The following is a 23195-nucleotide window of genomic DNA, read 5'->3' as shown; positions in this document are numbered from 1 at the left end:
AAAGAATGAAGGGATGGCCAGGCATGGTGGCTCACACCTGTAATCCCAGCAATTTGGGAGGCTGAGGCAGGCAGATCACTTGAGGTCAGGAGTTTGAGCCATCCTGGCCAATGTGGTGAAACCCTGTCTATACTAAAAATACAAAAAATTAGCCAGGCATGGTGGCACATGCCTGTGATCCCAGCTACTTGGGAAGCTGAGGCAGGAGAATTGCTTGAACCTAGGAGGCAGAGGTTGCAGTAAGCCAAGATTGTGCCACTGCACTCCAGCCTGGGTGATAGGAGAGAAACCCTGTCTCAAAAAAAAAAAAAAAAAAAAAAAAAAAAAAAAAAGGCTGAGAGTGGTAGCTCACATCTGTAATCCCAGCATTTTGGGAGGCCAAGGTAGGTGGATCTCTTGAAGTCAGGAGTTTGAGACCAGCCTGGCCAATATGGTGAAACTCCATCTCTACTAATAATACAAAAAAAATTAGCTGGGTGTGGTGGCATGCGCCTGTAGTCCCAGCTACTCGGGAGGCTGGGGCAGAAGAACTGCTTGAATCCAGGAGGTGGAGATTGCAGTGTGCCTAGATCACACCACTGCACTCCAGCCTGGGCCTCACAGACAGACTCCATCTCAAAAAAAAAAAAAAAAAAAGAGTGAAGGAGTGGTAAGAACCCTGAATGTGAGATGAAGGGGTTAAGCCCTGATCCTGTGGACAGTGGAAACCACTGTGAAGTTTGGTATAGGGTGTGAGGTAGGGGTCATGTAGAGGTTTGGCTCTCCCAGCACCAATTGTTGAGAAGACTGTTCCCCATTGAATGATGGTGGCACCCTTTTTGGAAAGAATTGGCCATTACCATAAGGTACGGCAGGCTTTTGAGAGAGGAATGATGTGGTCAGACATATGCTATAAAAAGATCAGGTGAGCCTTGTTTGGACTGGGAATGGCTGGGAGGAGGAGGGGTTGGAGGGAGGCTCTTATGGGTGGACTTGATGGCAGCGGGACAGAAGGGACATCTGAGAAGAGACATCCCTGGATCAGCCCATGGCAGGGAGCAAGGTACAGGGCTATGTCCTGAGCCAAGGCCAGGATCTGGCCCACTTGGGCCTGTGGAGCTCACTGGGGGATGGAGATGGGGCAGGCAAGGGAGAGACAGAGAAAATGCCCCCACTCCTCAGCCCCTCAAGGTCCTCAAAGTGGTAAAATAAAACCTACTCCAGATACAGCCATTTGCAAAGTCAGTTTTCAGGTAATGAGAGGATTGTAAAGGCAAAACAATGCCAATTACAGCAGCATTATCCGGGATTATAAAGCTTCTAAGAGGCGGCTCACACCTCCAGGCATGCTGTGCCTGGGAATTTCCAGGGTAGACTTGGAATCAGAGCATCCAGGCTGCCAGGATTCAGGCTTCAGAGCGGGTGTGGGCTGCTGGGGAGGCCCAGTCCCTGGGGCTCTATGGACCTACCTCCATTTCCCCAAGGAGATAGAATACCGGGAGGTAGGAGGACCCCCCAACTTACACACACACACACACACACACACACACACACACTCTGAGAAATTGGATATGAGGAATGTGAGGCTGCCAGCCTATCTCTGAAGGAAATCTGTCCTTCTATGGGCTTCCCTAGTCCTGGGGCCACCACATCCCTCCATGACTCTTTCTGCCTCCCCATCACCTCCCCCATCTGGCCTTGGGGAGAGCAGGACTGCACACACACCAAAGCAGTCCAGCATTGCTCCTTTTGGGCTGTGTGACCTGGAGCCAGTCAGCTTTTCTCTGAGTGGTAGCTTCTGCTTCAGTAAAACAGGGAGATCACCCCTGCCCACCATCACAGACTTATTTTCAGTATTAAATGAAATATTCTAGATAAAGAGTCCAAGGAATAGAAACCAGCCCAACCTCAGCGCCTGGCGATTTGGTGGTGACTGTTAAAACAGTGAACTTCTACGCACTGGGCCCCAGGAATCCCTCCGCATTTCCCATAGAGAAAGTTTTGCAGATGTGTGTGTGCACAAGGATATTCCCTGCAGCCCCTTATGTGAGGTTGAAAAAATCATAAACAACTGAAAAGGCCTTCGAGAGGGGCGTGATTAAATTACGATCCATCTGTCCTGCAGGATCCTTTGCTGTAATTGGAGTCTGGCAGCTCCCGTGTGCTGTCTCCGGCAGATCCCACCATGTGGGGCTGCATCAGCAAGGCAAGTGCAAACAACACCTACAGAATGAATCCATCGCCGCTGTTCGGAAGCCCACACGGCGCTCCAGATTTTACATGTTCACAGGTAGGCACCTAGATGCCGTGAAAGCAGTGACGAAGAAAACACTCTCAAATGACCCGATTGGTTACTACTGGAGAGGGGATAGGTATGGAGGCTGGGAGGTGGCAGGTGCATTAGAGGGAGTTTCACTTTGCTGTAGTTTTAATGTTTCACTGCAACATATGCCTCTGTCACCCACATATGTCACCTCCAGACACACACAAAATACACGCCAACACCAAGTGCAGAGAGTCTGGCTTGACCCTTCTCAGTCAAGGCTGAGGCCATCATTCTGACCACAGGTCAGGGAAGGGAGACTGGGGAAGCCCCTCAGGTGGGCAAATGACATCCCCTGGCACTGCGAGGAATGGAGTGACGCCACTCAGCCTGGCTGGACTGAGCCAACGGCCCACCTCTCCTGCAGAAGCTGTCTGCCAAGAAAACTATTGAGCTACATAAAAATCCATCCCTGAAATCCCAGAGGCATCTTTAGAATGGAGCATGGCCTTTAAATTAGAATGTGCTTTAAAAAAAAAAAAAAAGAAGAAGAAGAAAAAGAAAAAGGAAAAGCAGGTTTTGCCCGTAACTTGAGTTCTTTGAGTTCAGGTTTGTGAGAGTGGGTGGCAAGAGCACTGCCTACCCTGGCCGAGGCCACCAGGCTCAGGTCCTGCAATATTGGCTGAAAGGGAACCCCAGCCCCACTGGGTTCAGCGTAGCACTGGCACATGTTCCCATGGAAACTCTGCTGCCAGAATCCTCTGGAAATGTTTGCTGAGGAGGGGCCACCGCTTACCGCACCCACTTCAAGTTCTGAACTGGTGGTAGAGGCTGGGCACAGACTGACCTCCAGAAGAAGTCCATGGGCCCTCTGCTAGGGTGGCACCAGACTTCCCTGGTCTTACAGGACAGCCAGTGGCCTCCTAGCTTGGTTCTGGGCCTCCGCCTGCAAGCACGCATGGCAAGGAGGGCTTCAGCAGGCTCGCAGAACAGCGTGGCAAGGCCCCTGCTCCCTGAGGCTGGTTCCCCAGGATGATTTTCTCAATCAAGTGCTGATAGAGCAGAAGCCAAGTGGTGGGGGCGGGGCGGGGGTGTTGGACGCTGAAACCCACTGAAGGGGTCAATTTCCTAGAGGTGGGCAGGGAAGCCTGGGGGTGCCAGACATGGCTGAGATGTTTCTGCAGAGGGGAGGTTGGGAAGACCTAGGAGGGCAGGGCAGGCTGGGCCCGGAGAGATGGCGGGAAATCCCACTAGGCCAGGGGCCAGTGGGCAAAGGGAAGCATCAGCTGAGACCCAGAGACACGGCTGCCCTGCCGGAAGGGGAAGGGGTCTGCAGGGCTGCCTGGGGCTTCCCTTCCCCACCCTAACCCCAGTCCCCACTGAGGACTGCTCACATCCACCGGTCCTGGAAGATCCACAGCTCCCCTTCACCTGGGCCTCACCGACTCCACTCAAGCCACCCCTGCCCTTAGCTTTTCCCCTCCAGGCCCATTCACTCAGCTCCTGCTAAGCCAGCACCCTCCTCCCCTCACCTCTCTGCTTAACTTGCCCCCACCCCCAACTCTGGGCAGCCCTGGCCTGTCCACCTGATCGTGCTACCCCGTAGGCACTCCTTAAAGGCATGGCTGCAGAGAGCCCAGGGCCCCAGCTCCCAGGAAGGCCTGCCTCTCACTTAGACCCTCTGTACTGCCCCAGCAGCCTATATCTTCTGAAGGATGAATCTTGAAGGAAATGCACACCCACTGAGCTTCTGCCTGAGCCAGGGAGTCCCTGTCTGTCCTTTCTGAGACACTGAGTGGCGTTTTTGTTTATTTGTTTTTTCCTTTGGACAGAGCATGCTCTGTCACCCAGGCTGGTGTGCAGTGGTGCTGCCTTGGCTCACTGCAACCTCTGCCTCCCAGGTTTAAGTGATTCTCCTGCCTTAGCCTCCCGAGTAGCTGGGACTACAGGTGCATGCCACCACATCAGGCTAATTTTTGTATTTTATAGTAGAGACGGGGTTTCGCCACATTGGCCAGGCTGGTCTTGAACTCCTGGCCTCAAGTGATCCACCCACCTCGGCCTCCCAAAGTGCTGGGATTACAGGCATGAGCCACCAAGCCCAGCCTGAGCTGTCTTAACTGTCACTGCAAACTGAGGCTTAGTTGGCCGGTGACTCGCCCAAATCCACAAGTCTATAAGTCCACCTGTGAGAGGGGGAGCAGGGATTCAAGGGAGGCCGTGGGGCAACCCAGCCTGCGTGGCTCTCTAAAGCAATTTTCTTCTCTTCCCTCCTCCACCCATTCATAGCGGAAAGAAAGCCTGTACCCCAGGAGCTTCCATTCATGCCCTCTCTGTTCTTCCTTCTCCCGCCTGCCCCAAGCACCTCCCACCCTGAAGTTCCCTGCCACCCCTCGCCCTGCCCCAGCTTGTCTCTGCAGGCTCTCAGTCCTGGGAGCTGGGGAACAGGTGCTTAGTCCTCTTTGTCGCCCAAGAATGTCTCAGAACATTCTTACCCCACCCTCCCTTGGGTCAAAGCCCTTTAGGGTCCCGTCCTTCCACGCTGTGTCCTCTTCCTCCTCCTCCTCCTCCTAGCCTCTCTCCTTGCTCACTGAAGACTTCACCACCCACTGCCTCCCAGCCTTGCCCTGAACCAAGCACAGACGACCACCATGCTGGCAATGTCTGTGTCCACCAGAGGGGTGATGAGTCAGCCCCAAGAACCTCCTAGACCACAGGAAGGAGTTGGAATTTTATTCCAAGTGAGGTAAAAACCATGCAAAGTATGGAGCAGGGGAGGGCCAAGGCCAAGTGTGGGTTTAATCGGGGTCTGTCAGGGGCAGGGCAGCCACAGGGAGGCCGTGTTTGTGATGCCTGGGCCAGGGCACAGTGGTAAAGTTCAACCCAGGCTTCCGTCTCTACCCCTGAAAAAGACTGGAAAATGCTGAGTCCCAGCCAGAGGATCCAGGGTCCAGGAGCTGAGGTCAGAGAGGCCCAGGAGGTGGGGGAGGCAGGCCCAGTGAGGTGGCGCTCTCCTGGTCTTGCTGGCTTCAGTATTCCCAGGGAAGCTCACTGCACCCTGAGTGGCATTGTCCCCTGTTGCTCTGACCCTTGCCCCTGCCTCAGGCTGGTGGAGCCAGGAGCCTGGGAGGCCCCTGTGCACACCTGGCAGCTTCACCTCCCCAAACAGGCCTGGAGTTCATTCAAATCCAGCCTCTGGGAGCAGGGGCCTTGCCACTCGGTTATGTGCGCCTGCAAAAGCCCTCCTTGCTATGTGTGCTTGCAGGCGGGGGCCCAGAACCAAGCTGGGAGGTCACTGACTCTCCTGCGGGACCAGAGAAGTCTGGTGCCACCCTAGCAGGGCCCAGGGACTTCTTCTGGGCCAGTCTGTGCCCAGCCTCTACCACCAGCTTTCCCTTCTCTGCAGGGAGGGGCGTGACCTGCAGAACCAAAGGTGCCTCTGCGAGCTGGTAGCCCAGTGCTGCTTGGGGGCAGGGCCAGGGCCTGTGCCTTGGGTACCCCACCCTTCCTGGGCACATTTGGGGTTGGGGCAGCCCACACGGTGGGATGGGAGGATTGACCTGCCCATTTCACAAATGAGCAAAGGTGGGAGAACTCAGGGAGACATGGGGGAGCGGAGGGAGGAAGCAGAGCCTAACAGCCCGGGGCCACCCGGACCCCAGCCACTGCCTGCCTGTGGATGGGTTTCTAGCCACAGTGCAGGGCTGCTGTGAGGAGGAAGTGAGGGTGATATGGGCACTCAGAACAACAGAAATGGCTCAGGGCCAGGCACTAGGGAGCCACTGTCCCCGTGGGGCCTGAGTTTCTGCCTCAGAGGGACCTTCCGGCTGCCCTTGAGGGTCCCAGCACCAAACCCCACAGCTGGACCACTTGGGACCTCAATCCACAGGGGGACAGAGCTGGGGCCTATGGCAGATAAAGACAGAGCAGGAGGACTGGATGAGGCCGCAGGTGGTGGGTACAGGATAGGCCAGACAGAAGGAACTCTGGGGGACTGCGCGTTGGGTAGAAGGAGGGACAGCTGAGGTCCTGCAGTGGGGAAGGCCTGGAGCAGAGGGTGACCAAGGAGATGACACAGTGCGCATACAGGGTTAGACCAATGGGAGCGGGGGCCCTTGGGGGAGGGGGAACTTCAGGCCATTCATTCAGCTCCTGTTTAGCCAGCACCCTCCTCCTCTCATCCATCCCTCTGCCCTCATCCCAAACATGCCATAATCTCCTTCCTCACCAGCTTGTACCCAAGCCCTCCCTGCCCCCAGCCTGCTGACCACCTCTCAGCCATGTCCTGGGCCTCCAGATCTGTCCCTGATCCCAGTCTTGCCTCTGCGGGGTCCATCATCCTTGTCTGTCCCCCAGACCTCCCACGCCAGCCCCTGCTCCCACCCTGCCTGGCTGCCTCGTGCCTCTGGCCCAGCTGGGCAGGTAGGGGTTTGCATAGCTGCTCCCCAGCTCCTCCACACCTCGGCGCCCCACACAGCACTGCTAAGGGGCCCTTGCAGGGACCTCCCTCAGCTCAGAGGCTGCCCTGCTGGCTGAGGTGCCAGCTCTCTGGTGCCAAGAGAGCCAAGACAGCATGTTGCTCTGTAAGCGTGAGGCAGTGAGCAGGGCTCTGGGCAAGAGTGGCATCCAGGAAAGCCCTTGAAGACTGAGGGGCACTTTGCTGGTTGGGCCAGGGAAGAAGGGCCTGCCTGGCAGAAGGAACAGCCTGGGCAAAGGCCACAAGATGTGAAAGCCTTGGCGGCTGGGGCATAGAATGGGGGCAGTGGGGCATGCCAAGGCGGGAAGGGCCTTGAATGTGAGATGATGGGGTATCCCTGGGGGCCTTACTCCCAACTCAGGTCAAGTCCTTTGGTGGCAGGGGCTGCCCCATCCTCTGACCCAGGGCAAGCTCTATGGGCAGTAGAGCCCATCCTAGAGATTTTCATAGACCAGGTTAAATTCGCCATCATCTTTGAATCTATGCAGTCTCTCCTGGATAGAAAAGAAGAAAGGGAGGGAGGGAGAGAAAGAGAGAGAATGACCATTAGGTAGGAAAAGAATGAACTTGCACTAATTTAGTTTTAGCCAGAGGGCAACAGATTACTTCCTGTGTAGCTTTGATGGGGGGCCTGCCCTCTGTCTCCAAACCCACCTCCCCAGCCTCTTCCCCCACCAAGCTCCCCACCCCTGCTCGCTGCCCTCCATCCACATGGGTCTGCCCTTCCAGCCTCAGAGCTTCCCCCACAGCTCTGCCCTCTGCCTTCTGCCCTCTGTGTGGGATGCACCTCCTCCCAAAGACACATCTGTTCCATGACTGCCTCCTACTCATCCTGCCTGCGGGCTCATCGTAGGATGCGAGGGACCCCCTCCCTCCCTGTCCTGGCTGGTTCCTCCCAGAAGACCACCCCTCACAACAGGGCTACAAATGCCTCTGCGTGTCCATGGGGTCAGTGACCTCTTCCTGCAGACTATGGCTCCCAGAGTGCAGGGACATGCCTAGTTCTCCTGTCCAGCACCCTGGGGCCTGGCACAGGGTGGGCACTGCCTGAGATGGCCCAGGTATCCCTGGAGATCCCAGGGTCGGGGAAGCCCTGTTTTCACTCAGGGTCTATTGAGGGCTGAGTATAGAAAGGGCTTTGAGAATAGGCGATTTAACAAACAGTGCCGGCCTGGGCCAGAGAAGGCCAAGTGCCAGCCGCCCACACCCCCTGATGGATGCTCCAAGAGGCCTGTGGGCTCCTGTTCTGGCTGAACAACACCTCACACTTCACAGTGCTGAAAGCCCTGGTGCAGATGTTATTCAGCTTGGAACACGTTTGAATTCAGGGGCAGTTGGTATTGCAGGAAATCATTGCTCATCCACTTTACCGATGAGCAAACAGGTTTAAGAGAAAAGTATGTACCTGGTGCGGTGGGCCCGTTAATCCCACCTTTAATCCCAGCACTTTGGGAGGCTGAGGCGGGTGAATCACGAGGTCAGGAGTTCGAGACCAGCCTGGCCAACACGGTGAAACCCTGTCTGTACTAAAAACACAAAAAATTATCTGGGCATAGTGGTGGGCACAGTGGTGGGCACCTGTAATCCCAGCTACTCGGGGGGCTGAGGCAGGAGACTTGTTTGAACCCGAGAGGCAGAGGTTGCAGTTAGCTGAGATCCCGCCACTGCCGTCCTGCCTGGGTGACAGAGCAAGACTCTGTCTCCAAAAAAAAAAAAAAAAAAAAAAAAAGAGAGAGAGAGAGAAAATATGATTGGGAAATATGCCTGAGGCCCTATCATGACAATCACAGAGCCCTGACCAGGCCAGCCCAGCTTCTACTAGCTCACACTCTAACTCCAGACTTTAGCCAACACCAACCTGGGGGCAGCTGGAAGCCTAACACCCCTGTCTGATTGGCCAGTGTGGACACTGTGCCCAGTGGTAGTTACAATAGCTCACAGTGCATGGGCACAGCTGGGTTCCAGGCAGCTCTCTCAGTACAACATTCTACCCTCACTGAACATCTATGAGGTAGGCACTGTTAGGTTGCTCAGTCTGCACAAAAGGAGATTCAGACACAGAGAAGTCAGACACCTCGACTAGGGCTGCACAGTGGCTAAGGGACAGAGCAGGAACTCAGGCCCACCAGTCCTAACCAGCAGGCCAGCTGCCACCAAGAGAGGGCTGGGATTCCACAGCAGGTGGCTCACTTCCATGTCCCATTTGCCCCCCGCCCCCACTTCACCGGTGACGGGAGGGTCAGATGGAGTGAGAAGCCAGGCGTGGTGTCCCCAGCGCCTGCGTACCTGGGAGAGGGGGCTCTGCTTGGCAGTGGGTGGGCAGCCATCCTCACTCTCGATGCAGGCGTAGACCTCGGTCTCGCGGCGCTGCAGAGCCTGCAGGAGACGGGGTGCCATGATCAGGGGCAAGTGTGCAGAGGGGCAGTCCCCAGCCCCAGCAGCCGGCCCCCTGCCTGTTACACACCCCACCGTGGGACCCCAGGCAAGGGCAAAGCCCAACCACATCTTTTCACCTGTCACCCCCTTTCCCAGAGTCACCTTGCCCCTTCCCTGCCTGTACAGGGCTGACCCCTCTCTGTTCTCAGCCACCTCCCTAATCCCCCTCAAGGTCCTCCAGTAGAGCCTTGTGTTCCACCTGGAGGGTTCTATCCAGGCTTCCACCTGGCTGGCAAGAGGAAGGGCCAGGCCTCCTCCCGCTATCCCCAGGCTCTTAAGGGCCTTGCAGCCAGCAGCCCCTTGCATGATACCTGTGGCCACTGCTCCAACAGGATGCCCCCATGACCTCTGCCTTTACCCCCCTGTTCAAAGCCCTGGCCCCTATGAGGGTCCTCCTAACCCACCCGCACCCTCTAGTTCTCCCCAACCCCTACCCCAGCCTGTATTCAAGGACAACCCAGGCACCCACTGGGGTCACACTCCCTGGCCATCGAGCCTGTGCCCTGCTGGGGGATTCCAGAGTCCGGTCCTGGTTCTCAGCACACCCCTCATCCCCCTTGCCTGTCAATTTCCTTTCATGTCCCTCAGCCACACCTCCCGGCCACCTGGGCTGCCATCATCACCCATATGTGCCTCCCTGGAGGTGTCAAGCTCCTGCCACCCACTCTCTGACCACAGGCCCCCCACAGCCCAAGCCTCCTCCCAGGAAGCCCAGGTCAGTGTCGAGCTCAGCTGGGCTTGGAGGCCCTGCCCCTGGCCTCATGGCTCCTGCACTGGGTCATGTCAGAGTCCTGCTCCCATCAGCATCTCACCAGACTGGCAACCCCTTGAGGGCAGAGACTATGCCTAGTCTATCTCTAGGTTTCTGATTATACAGCTGTGCCTGGCACAAAGGGAGCAGCACCAGATGAACTACGGTGAGGCGGCTTCCCCATCACTCGGTTGTGTCCTAGGCCCACTCACTCTTGGCCCAGCTAAGAGAGGCCTAGCCAGAGACCTCAAGATGGTAGAAAGAACCGGGACTTTAAAGTTAGACAAGAGTAGGTTTGAATCTCGGCTCTGACTTCTGACAGCCTTAACCTCTCCATGCCTCAATTTCCACATCTGTAAGATGGGAATAATCACATCTATTTTGCAGGTTCAATGCATGATTAAATGAGATATTGTGCACAAAGGGCCATGCACACAGTCAGGGAAGTAGTACGTGCTTAATAAGCTGCTGTTGAACGGTCAAGAGAGGCATGATGCCTGCCCACCTCCCCTCTTGGGATCACAAACCGGACCCTCCCTCAGAACCTGTTGGGCTTCAGAGCAGAGCTCACCAACAGCCTAAGCAAGAGCAGAAGCTTTTCCTTTCTGAGTGTACGTGTCATATGGATGCCGGCTGGTTGCCAAGGAGGCGGTTTCCCTGGCAACAGGCAAGCAGGGGTTGCTGAGGCAGGCTGGAGAGACAGGTGGTGCTCAAAGGCAGGAGGAGGGCGGGAGGCGGGAGGGAAGGAGGGAGGGAGGCAGGCGCCAAGAGGCAGCTGGGCATGAAAATCCAAGTAATAAACCATTTGGCGCTTGGGAGACCCTCACTTCAAGGGCATCAGACACGGGGATGGTGGGATGGACCTGGGGACGAGTTCAAGGGGTCTCTGAGCCAGAAACAGGCTGGGTCTGGGGAGAGGGGCTTCCAACCTGCTTCCTTGTAGGAAAGGGATCAGGGCTGCCCCAGGAAGAAGCCTCATTTCCAGTGGAGAGAAACTTCCAAGGCCTGCCCTGCCTTGTACAGCCTTCGTGCCTGCCCGGAGCACCAGCCGCGGCCTGGCACCCAGGATGGGAATGTTCCTCTGTGGTCCTGTGCTCCCAACCCTCCACCCACCCAGGCCCAGCCCCTTCGAGGTCTCACAGATCTGACAGTCTCTCTGAGCTGGATGATTCTGGTCACAGACAGAAGGGAGGGGAGCACCCTCCTTGCCCATGCCTCAGCAGAGGAGCAGATCTGGGGTTCCCTCTCCCTCCTGTCCAGCTCAGCTGGGCTGCCCAGAACATATGAGCCCAGAGAGGGCAGGCGATGCAGGGCCAGAGAAGACTAGCCTGTCCTGGGACGCTGCAGGCCCCCAACCCATACAGTGGGGCATTTGGGGAATAGGCGAGTGGGCGGTGGTGCAGCGGGCAGGGCAGGAGCAGCTGCGGGGCTGAGGGCAAGGGAGGCTGTGGAGGTGGCCACCAATTAGCAGCTGCTGAGTGAGGCCTTTGACAAATCCTGACCTGCTGGAGTGCATTTATACGCAGGGTATGACCTGCATCACCAGACTGTGAAATGCAGGGTGCAGCCTTGGCAACAGGACACCCTTTGAGCCCCTGAACCATCCCCTCCTGGCCCTCCCTTAGGTATATCTGCTGGGAGATTGCACAGGCCTTGGAGTGGGCCACTTGTGGGGCTGGGGCTGGACTGGGCTGGGCTGGGGGTTGGGGGCTAGAAGCTGGGCTGGGCTGGGCTGGGTGTTGGGGCCTGGGGGCTGGGCTGGGCTGTGGCTGGGCTGGGTGTTGGGGCCTGGGAGCTGAGCTGGCCTGGGCTAGGTTGGGTGTTGGGGGCTGGGGGCTGGGCTGGGCTGTGGCTGTTTGTATGGGATCCAGGCCCTCCAGGCCCTTTGCCTCCTGCTGCCCAGTGGGTAATGGTGCCGACCCCAGTGGTCATCCAAATGGCAGAGGCGTGAAGTCAATGCCGAGGCCTTCCTCCAGGCAGGCCGGTTAGCATCCCTGGACCTGGACCTAGTCTGAGGGTCCTGGACATTGGAGGTGTTGGGTGAGATCTGGGGGTGTTGTTCGGGAAGGAGCACACTCCGTGGAGAAGCAATTCAGTTCTAGACCAGGCACTGGCAATGGGGAGCCCCTAAAGGCCTTCCTCACCAGGCATCAGAGTCATGTGTTAGAAAGGTCCCTCCGGGGGCAGCTCGGAGCAGGAACAGGAGCAGGAGGGACTGGAGGCTGACAGCAAGATCAAGGATGCTGGGCCAGGCTGGGCTGGGACAGAGTCGCCAGGCGGGTGGGGGGTCTGAGTACTGCTGCTGAAGGAGGATACAGATCACATCCTGATGCCTCACATTTGCTACTGTCTCCCCTTCCCTGTGCTGGGCCCCGTGGAACCCCGGACACCATGGGAGGTAAGAACAGGCTTCTGCCCATCATATAATAGGTGATCCCTGAGCACCTACTGTGTGCTGGGCGCCAGGAGGCTCTAGATTGACAATAATCACAGTAAAAGGTGGCCATGAAGGCACTGGAGAGACTCAGAGGCAGAAGATAGGGAGGTTGGGATGGGACAGGAAAGAGGGGAGGCTGCAATTTTGAAAGGGAAGTCAGGAAAAGGCTGCACTGAAAGGTCCCATTAGGGCAGAGAGCTGAAAGAACGAGGGAGCGGGCCGGGCGTGGTGGCTCACGCCTGTAATCCCCAGCACTTTGGGAGGCTGAGGAGGGCAGATCACCTGAGGTCAGGAGTTCGAGACCAGCCTGGCCAACATGGTGAAACGCCGTCTTTACTAAAAATACAAAAATTAGCTGGGTGTGGTGGTGGACGCCTGTAGTCCCAGCTACTTGGGAGGCTGAGGCAGGAGAATCGCTTGAACCCAGGAGGTGGAGGTTGCAGTGAGCCAAGATTGTGCCACTGCACTCCAGCCTGGGCAACAGAGCAAGACTCTGTCTCAAAATAAATAAATAAATAAATAAATAAATAAATAAATAAATAAAGTTTTTCATGAGGTCTCACTATGTGGCCCAGCTGGTCTTGAACTTCTGGGTTCAAGTGATCTTTCTACCACAACCTCCCGATTAGCTGGGATTACAGGTGCATACCACCACATCTGGTCCTTACTGATTTTTTTGGTCTGTTTTCTCAATTTTTAATAGAAGTTAGTTAAAATCTGCCAGAATAATTGTGGATTTGTCTATTTCTCCTTTTAATTATGTCAGTTCTTGCTTTTTATTCATGTGGAAGAGTGCTCATGGCATATTATGACATGAAAAAAATTAAAAAAGCTGCACTACTTCAATTTGTTTTTTTAAAAAACTTGACCTATTCTTTGGGAGGCCGAGGTGAGCAAATCTCACCTGAGGTCACGAGTTCAAGACCAGGCTGGCCAACATGATGAAACCCCGTCTCTACTAAAAATACAAAAATTAGCCAGGCATGGGGGTGCACGCCTGCAGTATCAGCCACTTGGGAGCCTGAGGCAGGAGAATCACTTGAACCCGGCAGGCAGAAGTTCAGTGAGCTGAGATCACGCCACTGCACTCCAGCCTGGGTGACAGAGCGAGACTCTGTCTCAAAATAAATAAAAATAAATAAAATGAATTTAAAAATAAAAGAAAAACTTGACATATTAAAAGCATGATTTTGGGGTGGGTTAGACAGACCCACCAAAACCCCCATCTGAGCCTTGTCCTTTTGCTTACTGGGTCTGCTACTTACACTTTCTGAGTCTTAGTTCCATAATCTGCAAAATAGGGTGAACAGTACATTACTGGTTTACAGCTTGCAAACATGCTATGATTTCTTCCATCCGAAATTCCCTGAGCCCACATCCCCCTCCAGCTCCCTGCCCTTTCTCCACAGCACCTTAGAACAGAGTTCCTCCAGCGTTGACAGGGCCCTCTCACCTTCAGCCCCTCTCCCTCTCCTTTCTGTTTCTCTTTATAGGCTTGCAGCCCTCCTCTTCACCAGAACCTTCCTTCTCAGGGTCACCATTGACTCCACATTGTTAAACCAATGGACGGTTCTCGGCCCTCACCTTCCTTGATGAATCAGCAGCATCGACACCTTTGAGCTCTCCCTCCTCCTCAACACACTGTCTTCACTTGCTTCCAGAACATTCCACACTCTCCTGATCCTCCCCTGCCTCACCACCACACCTCCTCAGTCCCTTTCACTTGTTCCTCTTCCAGAACCAGTGGAACCCTGAACTGTAAAGATTGGAGTAAAGGCTGGAGCCCATCCTGGGACTCTTTTTCTTCTTCACCCCCTTCGCTGGGTGATCTCATTTAACCACAAGCTTCCGAAGACCATCTATCCTCTGAACACCAGAGTCAACCCCACTTGAATATCTAAACAGCATCTCTCTCAAACCAAACTCAGATTTTTTTTTTTTTTTTTTTTTTGAGACAGAGTCTCACTCTTGTCGCCCAGGCTGGAGAGCAATGGCACGATCTCGGCTCACTGCAACCTCTGCCTTCCAGGTTCAAGTGATTCTTTTGCCTCAGCCTCCTGAGTAGCTGGGATTACGGGTGTGCGCTACCACACCTGGCTAGTTTTTGTATTTTTAGTAGAGATGGGGTTTCAACATGTTGGCCAGGCTGGTCTCGAACTCCTGACCTCAAAGGATCTGCCCGCCTTGGCTTCCCAAAGTGCTAGGATTATAGGCCTGAGCCACTGCACCCAGCCAAAAAAAAAAGTTTAATTAGTAAGGATCAATTATTAATCCTTAATAAATGAGAGTGCTCATTCAACAGTTTTGAATGTCTAATTATATTATGGCTATGTGGTGTTTTTTATTTTTACCTAATTCCACGGTGATCAGAGAGTACATTCTGTGTGGTTTTTAATCCTTTTGAATTTTTTGAGACTTGCTTTATGGCTCAGTTTATATTCTGTGTGCACTTGAAAATAACATGTACCATACCTGGTTGAATGAGTATTCTTTATATGTGAATTAGTTCAAGTCTGTTGATCATGTTGATAAAATATTCCATATCCTTATTTTTATTTATATATGTATTTATTTTTTGAGACAGAGTTTCGCTCTTGTTGTCCAGGCTGGAGTGCAGTGGCGCGATCTTGGTTCATCGCAACCTCCGCCTCCCGGGTTCAAGCATTATCCTGCCTCAACCTCCTGAGTAGCTGGGATTAAAGGCATGCGCCACCATGCCCAGCTAATTATTTTGTATTTTTAGTAGAGATGGGGCTTCTCCATGTTGGTCAGGCTGGTCTTGAACTCCCGACCTCAGGTGATCCACCCGCCTTGGCCTCCCAAAGTGCTGGGATTACAGGCGTGAGCCACTGCGCTTGGCCTTCCATATCCTTATTAATTTAAAATAATTTTTTTAATGGGGTCTTGCTATGTTGCCAAGACTGGTCTCAAACTCCTGGGCTCAAGCAATCCTCCCACCTCGGCCTCCCGAGTAGCTGGGATTATAGGTGTGTGCCACCACATCACATTAAGCAAATCACATTTAAGTAACCGTGAGGCAACGAAGATTTCTCAATGGAAATTTTAAACTGAAAGATGATGAAAATATGACATCAAAACTTGTGGGATGCAGCTAAAGCCCTATTAAAGGGAAATTCATGCTGTAAGTGCAGAAATTAGAAAAGAAGAAAGATAGGACATTATTTAAGTATCTGCCCAAAGAAGGAAGAATATATTTACAAAAAACCTTCCCCGGAGACTGGGAAACAAGACAAGGATGCCTGCTATCATCACCTCTATTCACCATGGTTATATCAGAGACCTCAGGCAGTGCAATAAAGTGAAAAAAAAAATAAGGTATCAGGATTGGGCCGGGTGCGGTGACTCATGCCCGTAATCCCAGCACTTTGAGAGGTGGGAGGATCACTTGAGCCCAGGAACTCAAAACCAGCTGGGGCAATATAGTGAGACCTCTTCTCTACGAAAAATTTATAAATTAGCCGAGTGCGGTGTCTTACACCCATAGTCCCAGCCACCTGGGAGGCTGAGGTGGGAAGATCACTGGAGCCCAGGAGGTGGAGGTTGCAGTAAGCTGAGATCATACCATTGCACTCCAGCCTGAGTGACAGAGAAAGACCCTGTCTCAAAAAATAAATAAACAAATAAAACAGGCCAGGCATGGTGTCTCATGCCTGTAATCCCAGCAGTTTGGGAAGCCAAGGTGGGTGGATCACCTGAAGTCAGGAGTTTGAGACCAGTCTGGCCAACATGGCGAAACCCCATCTCTACTAAAAATACAAAAAATTTAGCTGGGTATGGTGGTGGTCGTCTGTAATCCCAGCTACTCAGGAGGCTGAGGCAGGAGAATCACTTGAACAGGGGAGACAGAGGTTACAGTGAGCTGAGATTGCACCATTGCACTCCAGCCTGGGCAACAAGAGCAAGACTCTGTCTAAAAAAATAATAATAATAAATAAAAATAATAATAAAATAAAATAATGAGGATTGGAAAGGAAAAAGTAAAACTTGCATTATTCATAGATGACATGACTAGGTTCGTAGAAAATCCAAAGGAAGCCTGGGCGCGATGGCTCACGCATGTAATCCCAGCACTTTGGGAGGCCAAGGCAGGTGGATCACAAGGTCAGGAGATCGAGACCATCCTGGTTAACATGGTGAAACCCTGTCTCTACTAAAAATACGAAAAAATTAGCCAGGCATGGTGGCTGATGACTGTAGTCTCAGCTACTTGGGAGGCTGAAGCAGGAGACTGGTGTGAACCCGGGAGGCAGAGCTTGCAGTGAACCGAGATGATGCCACTGCACTCCAGCCTGGGTGATGCAGCAAGACTCTGCCTCAAAAAAAAGAAAAAAAGAAAGAAACAAAGAAAGAAAGAGAGAGAGAGAGAGGGAGGGAGGGAGGGAGGGAGGGAGGGAGGAAGGAAGGAAGGAAGGAAGGAAGGAAGGAAGGAAGGAAGGAAGGAAGGAAGGAAGGAAGGAAGGAAATAAAAGTAAAGAAAGTGAAAATGGGGACAACATCTTTACCCCAAAACCTTATCCAGAGGATTGATAAAATATAACAGGTGTAAAGTCCTGCCATGATCCCTGGCACATAGTAGGCACACAACAAATGGCTCTTGATATCATCATCATTGTTGTGACTGTCACTCTTCTCCGCCCAGGCCCAATCTCAGCTGGTAGACCCTTATGTCAAGGGCTTAGCAAAGTTCTATGACCTCTGCTCTCCAAGCTGCCTTGCAACCCTGCAGGCAGTTAGGCCTCTTCACCTCACTCCAGAGAAGTCGGCCTGAGTCCTAGAGACTTCGAAACCCAGGCAAAAAAGCAGCTCTGCTCAAAAGAGCTCTTCCATTAAAAATAATCTCACATCGAGACCATCCTGGCTAACACAGTGAAACCCCGTCTCTACTAAAAACACAAAAAACTAGCCGGGCGAGGTGGCGGGCGCCTGTAGTCCCCGCTACTCGGGAGGCTGAGGCAGGAGAATGGCGTAAACCCGGGAGGCGGAGCTTGCAGTGAGCTGAGATCCGGCCACTGCACTCCAGCCCGGGCAACAGAGCAAGACTCCGTCTCAAAAAAAAAAAAAAAAAAAAAAAAAAAAAATCTCACAGAAGGATATTTATTCGTGTGGAAAGATGTTCATGAGATGTTCATGAAAAAAAAATAGCTGCATTACTCCAATTAAAAAAGAAGTATGTGTGAATGTGTCTGGGTTTCTTTGTATATATTTATAGAAAAAATACTGGAAAATATATTAGTCAATGTTCCTAGTATTTATCCTGGAAGAAGATGGGATTAGGATGCTGGTTATTTTCTTCATATATATATATATATATATATATATATATATATATATATATATCTCACATATGTGTATGTTGGGGGAGAGGGAAAGTGAGAGTGAGAGGGAGAGAGAGAAATATTTTCATCTAACAGTTGACACCAGAATCCCTGGTAGGGAAAATACCACTATGAGATGCTGGGAGACAGGAGAGAGTATGAGGAAGTCTCCGGCCGCGTGCAAAGCCGTGGCTGACGGAAACTCCCCGGGATGGGGAAGCTGAAAGCCCTTTGAGAACCATCACATTTCACTTGGGACTGTTGGCACTGCCCCACAGGGACATTTCCTTGGCCTCACTGCCACCTGCCCCATCCTCAGCAGACAAGGCCATATCCTGGACGTCCTCTGTGTGGCATTTTGTGGCGTTATTAGAGGGAGTCGTTGTTGTGGGAACAGAAATGGCAGCACATACGAGCAGAATCTAAGTGCCAACACAACCAGGGAGCATGCACCTAGGGAGCGTGCACCTGGGGAACCTGCAGGGCCCCAGAAGGGCTGTGTGCCTTCCAGGCGTGGAGTGGGGAGCCCACCTGGTGGTGCCAGATCTCACGGGATGGGGACCCCAGCTGGCACTGGGTGGCATTTGTTCTTCACTTGCTCTACTTGGAGCATATGTTGCTTGTGGAGTCGAAAGGAACATAGCAAAAAGAGTGTTCCCAGCCCTCCCAGGCCCCAGCCACTGGGCAGAGGGCTGCATGCTGGCTGGTTGGCCGGGCTGGGGTGGCCTGGCCTCCTTTGCCCCTACGCTGCACCTCCTGTCCACTTCCTGAAGATGCACCCACATCTCCAGGAAGATTGTTTTGGAAAATGCCTATGACACAGCAGAGAGTGGAACAAACAGGGTCCCAACACGTGTCTCTGCTGTGACTGTGACCACGTAAGACAATGTCTGCATGTGCTAGGAGGGGAGGGAGAGCAAATGATTAAAAATCACTGATGTGTTAAGGGCGTGGGATGGCACCTGACCTCTTCCTCTTTTTGTGATTTTTTGTTGTTTGTGCAATAAAAACAGGAGGAAGTGGTAACGGCTGTTTGGTCAGATGAAGGAGTTTCCTTCATTCCTCACCAACCTATGCCCTCACTACCCCTTGTCCCAGAATGAGGGGCTGTGCCAAGGAGGGGAACAGGGCGTGGGGGGCACCTGACATCCATATGCCTTCCAGGGGCCCCGCACGTGTCATCTCTTTTCAGCTTCATAGAAATTCCATGAGGTGAGAATTGTACCCGTTTTACAGATGAGGAACTTGAGGCTAGGAGAGGTCACACAGCTGGTACAAGACTGAGCCAGACAGACCCTGGTACAAGACAGACCCTGCCTCAGGCCTGAGAGAAGTGGAGGGAGTGGGGCCCCGGGACTCACTGTGTAGACGGATTCTGAAGGAGGCTGCTTGGGGCTGCTGGCAGATCTTGGATCTGGGCACTTCCTGGTGGGGTCCTTCCCTGGACCCCGCATCTGCTTCTGTAGGGAGAAAGGAGTCAGGACCAGGGAAGAGTGGCTCTCATCTTCCTCCTCGCACAGATCCCACCAAGGGAAAGGATGGCAGATTGTCATGAGGTCACACAGAGATCCGTCACTCAGTCCCTCCCACTCACCCTCTCCAGGGCAACATGGCAAATGTCTACAAGACCTGCGTCAAGCCATTCCTGCACCTGGAGACACAGGAAATGGAAAAGGCCCACACGAGGTGTCCCTGGACAGAGCACCTGGCTGGTAGGGACACAAGCTACTGGGCCCAGTGCCAGTAGGGCAGGGCCCCAAGGACCGAGCCGGTAGCTGTGGGTGGGCCCCTAGTGGCGCCAGCCAGGTCCAGTGTCCAGTCCTGCTCTGCTGTCACTGGCTCTGGCCTCGAGAGAGCCACTTCCCCTCTCTGGGCCTTGGTTTCTTTTTTAATTAATTAATTATTATTATTATTATTATTATTACTATTTTGAGATGGAGTCTTGCTCTGTCGCCCAGGCTGGAGTGCAATGGTGCGCTCAGCTCACTACAACCTCCACTTCCTGGGTTCAAGCGATTCTCCTGCTTCAGCCTCCCCAGTAGCTGGAAATATAGGCGCATGCCACCACGCCTGGCTAATTTTTGTATTTTTAGTAGAGACGGGGTTTCACCATGTTGCCCAGGATGGTCTCGATCTCTTGACCTCGTGATCTGCCCACCTTGGCCTCCCAAAGTGCTGGGATTACAGGCGTGAGCCACCATGCTCGGCCATGGGTCTTGGTTTCTTCAGCAATAACCCTCCTTTGTGAGATTGTTGCAAAGATACAAGGAGGGCACAGGGAGTCGGTGCCTGGTGCTTAGGAGGTGGTGCTTACAAGGCCCTTGGTCAACCAACACACACTTGATAGCACTGGCAAGCCAGGAAGTGTGAGGAGGTAGGCACCGTCCCTACCCTCCTGGAGTTTAGGGACCAGTGAAAAGATGGAGGATGAACCAGTAGTTTTGCCAAAACCTGGTATGTGGGTTGACCGCCAGGCACAGAGACTCTGGCACAGGAGGAGGAAACCAATGCCCCACTGGGCAGAAGCAATATTGAAGGTGAAATCCTGAGGGCAAGAAGTTCATTTAGCAAGAGAGGGAGGAGGGAGCCCCAGGTAGAGGGAACAGCATGTGCCAAGGCCTGGAGGTCTCGAGGCACTTGGAGAAGGTCAGCATAGGCTGGGCGCGGTGGCTCATGCCTGTAATCCCAGCACTTTGGGACTCGGAGGCCGAGTCGGGTGGATCACCTGAGATCAGGAGTTTGAGACCAGCCTGGCCAATATGGCAAAACCCCATCTCTACTAAAAATATAAACGTTAGCCAGGTGTGGTGGTGTGCGCCTGTAATCCCAGCTACTCAGGAGGGTGAGGCAGGAGAATCACTTGAACCCAGGGGGCGGAGATTGCAGTGAGTCGAGATCACACCATTGCACTCCAGCCTGGGCGACAGAGCGAGATCCCGTCTCAAAAAAAAAAAAAAAAAAGAGAGAGAGAGAGAGAGGTCAGTGTGTGACTGGAGAGGGAATCCTGCCTGGGAGGTGCAGGCATGGCGTGGCCATGTAGGCTGTGTGAAGAGCATAGGAAACATCTGAGGACTGGAAGTAGGAACGCCAGGGTCAGAACTGTGCTGGAGAAAGCTCCCGCTGGTCACGGTGGAGGCTGCGTTGGGCCTGCTGAGAAGGTGATGGCTGGGAGAGTCAGGAGGCGGTACAGGCGGCCCTCCAGAGGCAGAGGGAGATGGCCTGGACATCCCCCTTCATTGCAGGCACCACACTGCCACTGCTGACAGTGGAGCCACAACTGCCTCATCTCAGGGCAGAAGCTAATTAAAAACCCTGGCCTCCTGCCAAACCCCAGCCCATTTACGGCGGGATTAGCTGTTGAGAGCTACTTAACTCGCAGGCAGAAGCCGGCGCCACCCCCAGTCACAGCTCATAATGGCTCAGAGCATGGAACCAGGTAGGGCTCTCAACACCTGACCTGCCTTCTCTCACACGCCCTCCGCAACCCGCAGGTGAATCTTTCCACCCTCTCTGTTCTGTACATGAGGGTGAAGGCTGACACAGGGCAGGTGACTTGCTGAGGCCATGCAACCAGGAAGTGGCAGAGGCAAGATTTGATTTGAATCCGGATCTGTGTTTCAGCAAGATATTGATGAGACAGGAGCTGGAGTTTTCACTGCTCTGCTTAGTTAGAACGTGTAAGCCTCACAGACACAGAGAAGTGCTGGCGTCTGTGTAGCACTTGATAGTTTACGAAGTCTGCTGGGACTTGTCCTTATTTTCATTTAATTCTCATAACAGCCAGAGGAGGTGGGCATGGAATGGCCCGTTTAACAGATAGGGGGCCAGGTGCGGTGGTTCATGTCTGTAATCCCAGCACTTTGGGAAGCCAAGGTGGGCGGATCACTTGAGGTCAGGAGTTTGAGACCAGCCTGGCTAACATAGTGAAACCCCATCCCTACTAAAAATACAAAAATTAGCCATGTATGGTGGTGAGCGCCTGTAATCAATCCCAGCTACTCAGGAGGCTGAGACAAGAGAATTGCTTGAACCTCAAGTGGAGGTGGAGGTTGCAGTTAGCTGAGATTGCGCCACTGCACTCCAGCCTGGGCAAAAATAGTGAGACTCCATCTCCAAAACAAAACAAAACAAAAACAAAAACAGAAGGGGGAAGTTGAGGCTTGTCCAGCTGGTAAAAGGCTGTCCTTGGATCAAACCCAGATATGTGTCCTCAAATCCGGGGCCGCCTCCCCTGCACCACCTGCTTCTTGAGGGCACCGTCACAGTCAGAGGCTGTGGTCCACCCCAGTGCACCTCGATGCCTCCTCTTGTCAAGGCAGCTGGGGACCTAGCGTTTGTCTCCTCGCTGAGCTGGCCGGCCTGGACACTGCCAGGGCTGAGGATGTGAGCTCATGGGCAGTGGCTCTCCCGGGAGGCTGACCTGGGCTCAGATCTTTGGACCTGCTGGGGCTGGAAAGCAAGGTCCCTGGAGCTCAGCTAGCTGTTGATGTCTCTCCCTGGCTCTCCTACGCGCTGGACCTGGGCTGGGCATGGAGGACCCCCTGGTAAGCAAGACCCATGCCTGGCCTCGAGGCTCTGCTAGTGAGACTGATGGGGTTGCCAGAGAAGTGAGTTCCACTGCGGGGTCCCAGGAAGGAGCCCCAAGTCTGCAGGGGACTGAAGCAGACGTCTCAGGGCCATCTTGTGCTGTCTTCTGAAGACACGGGAAGAACTTCAAAGTTCTCCCGGTCCGAGAAAGCGTCTTATGCATTGTGAACAGCTCGGGGGCAGGAGTGTCACAGACACACAGAAGAACGGACAGTTAGACACAAAGGAGGAGATGAGCCACAGGCCGGCACGGGTGGGGCCATGAAAGGCCAAATGCCATGGTGTTTCCCCGGAGGGCAGCGTGGGCCACCAGGGCAGGGAAGTGGCCGCAGTTACATTATATAAGCCTCCCTCTGCTGCCACAGACGCGGGCTGGACTGCAGGTTGGGGCTGGCAAGGGGAAGAGGCAGGATCTCCAGGAGAGAGGCCTCCTGGGGGTGCTGGGGTGGCTGGGCCAGGGCAAGGGGTCCAGTGGAGCAGAGAAGGAGCCTTCTTTTTTTTTTTGACGGAGTCTCACTCTGTCACCCAGGCTGGAGTGCAGCGGCGCGATCTCGGCTCACTGCAAACTGCGCCTTCTGGGTTCACGCCATTCTCCTGCCTAAGCCTCCCGAGTAGCCGGGACTACAGGCGCCCGCCACCTCGCCTGGCTAATTTTTTTGTATTTTTGGTAGAGACGGGTTTTCACCATGTGTTAGCCAGGGTGGTAAGGGAGCCTTCTTGAAAACTCACGTTGTACTACGTGTGAGTTGTAGGGGATGGGGCTGCTTTGCTCCCTGCCCGTCCCCGGCCATCCCTGCCCACCAAGCGCTCTGTCCTCGGGGCCAACATTTGCCCTTTCAACTGATTTTCAGATAAATCTCTATCGTGGGTTCTCCCACTGTGCCCAGCTCTCTGTGGCCCAAGTCTCCCCTCCCTGCTAGATGGTGGTG

General features: G+C 53.7%; 1 protein-coding gene across 1 annotated transcript in view; it reads right to left on the bottom strand.

Moving 5' to 3' along the window:
• Positions 1-2389: 2389 nt before the first annotated feature.
• Positions 2390-23195, bottom strand: part of NFAM1 (NFAT activating protein with ITAM motif 1) — a 51473-nt gene continuing 30667 nt past the window's right edge. The window contains exons 4-6 of the mRNA XM_007975970.3: positions 19041-19139; positions 9006-9095; positions 2390-7213 (exon numbers count right to left, since the gene is read on the bottom strand). Of these exons, the coding sequence (XP_007974161.3) occupies positions 7154-7213; positions 9006-9095; positions 19041-19139 (249 nt within the window). The 3' untranslated portion in view covers positions 2390-7153. The remainder of the gene's footprint in view (positions 7214-9005; positions 9096-19040; positions 19140-23195) is intronic.

This window comes from Chlorocebus sabaeus, chromosome 19 (genome assembly GCF_047675955.1).
Source record: "Chlorocebus sabaeus isolate Y175 chromosome 19, mChlSab1.0.hap1, whole genome shotgun sequence".
NCBI lineage: Eukaryota > Metazoa > Chordata > Mammalia > Primates > Cercopithecidae > Chlorocebus > Chlorocebus sabaeus.
The sequence above is the reverse complement of the archived record's forward strand: the minus strand, read 5'-3'. Positions and strand labels throughout refer to the sequence as shown.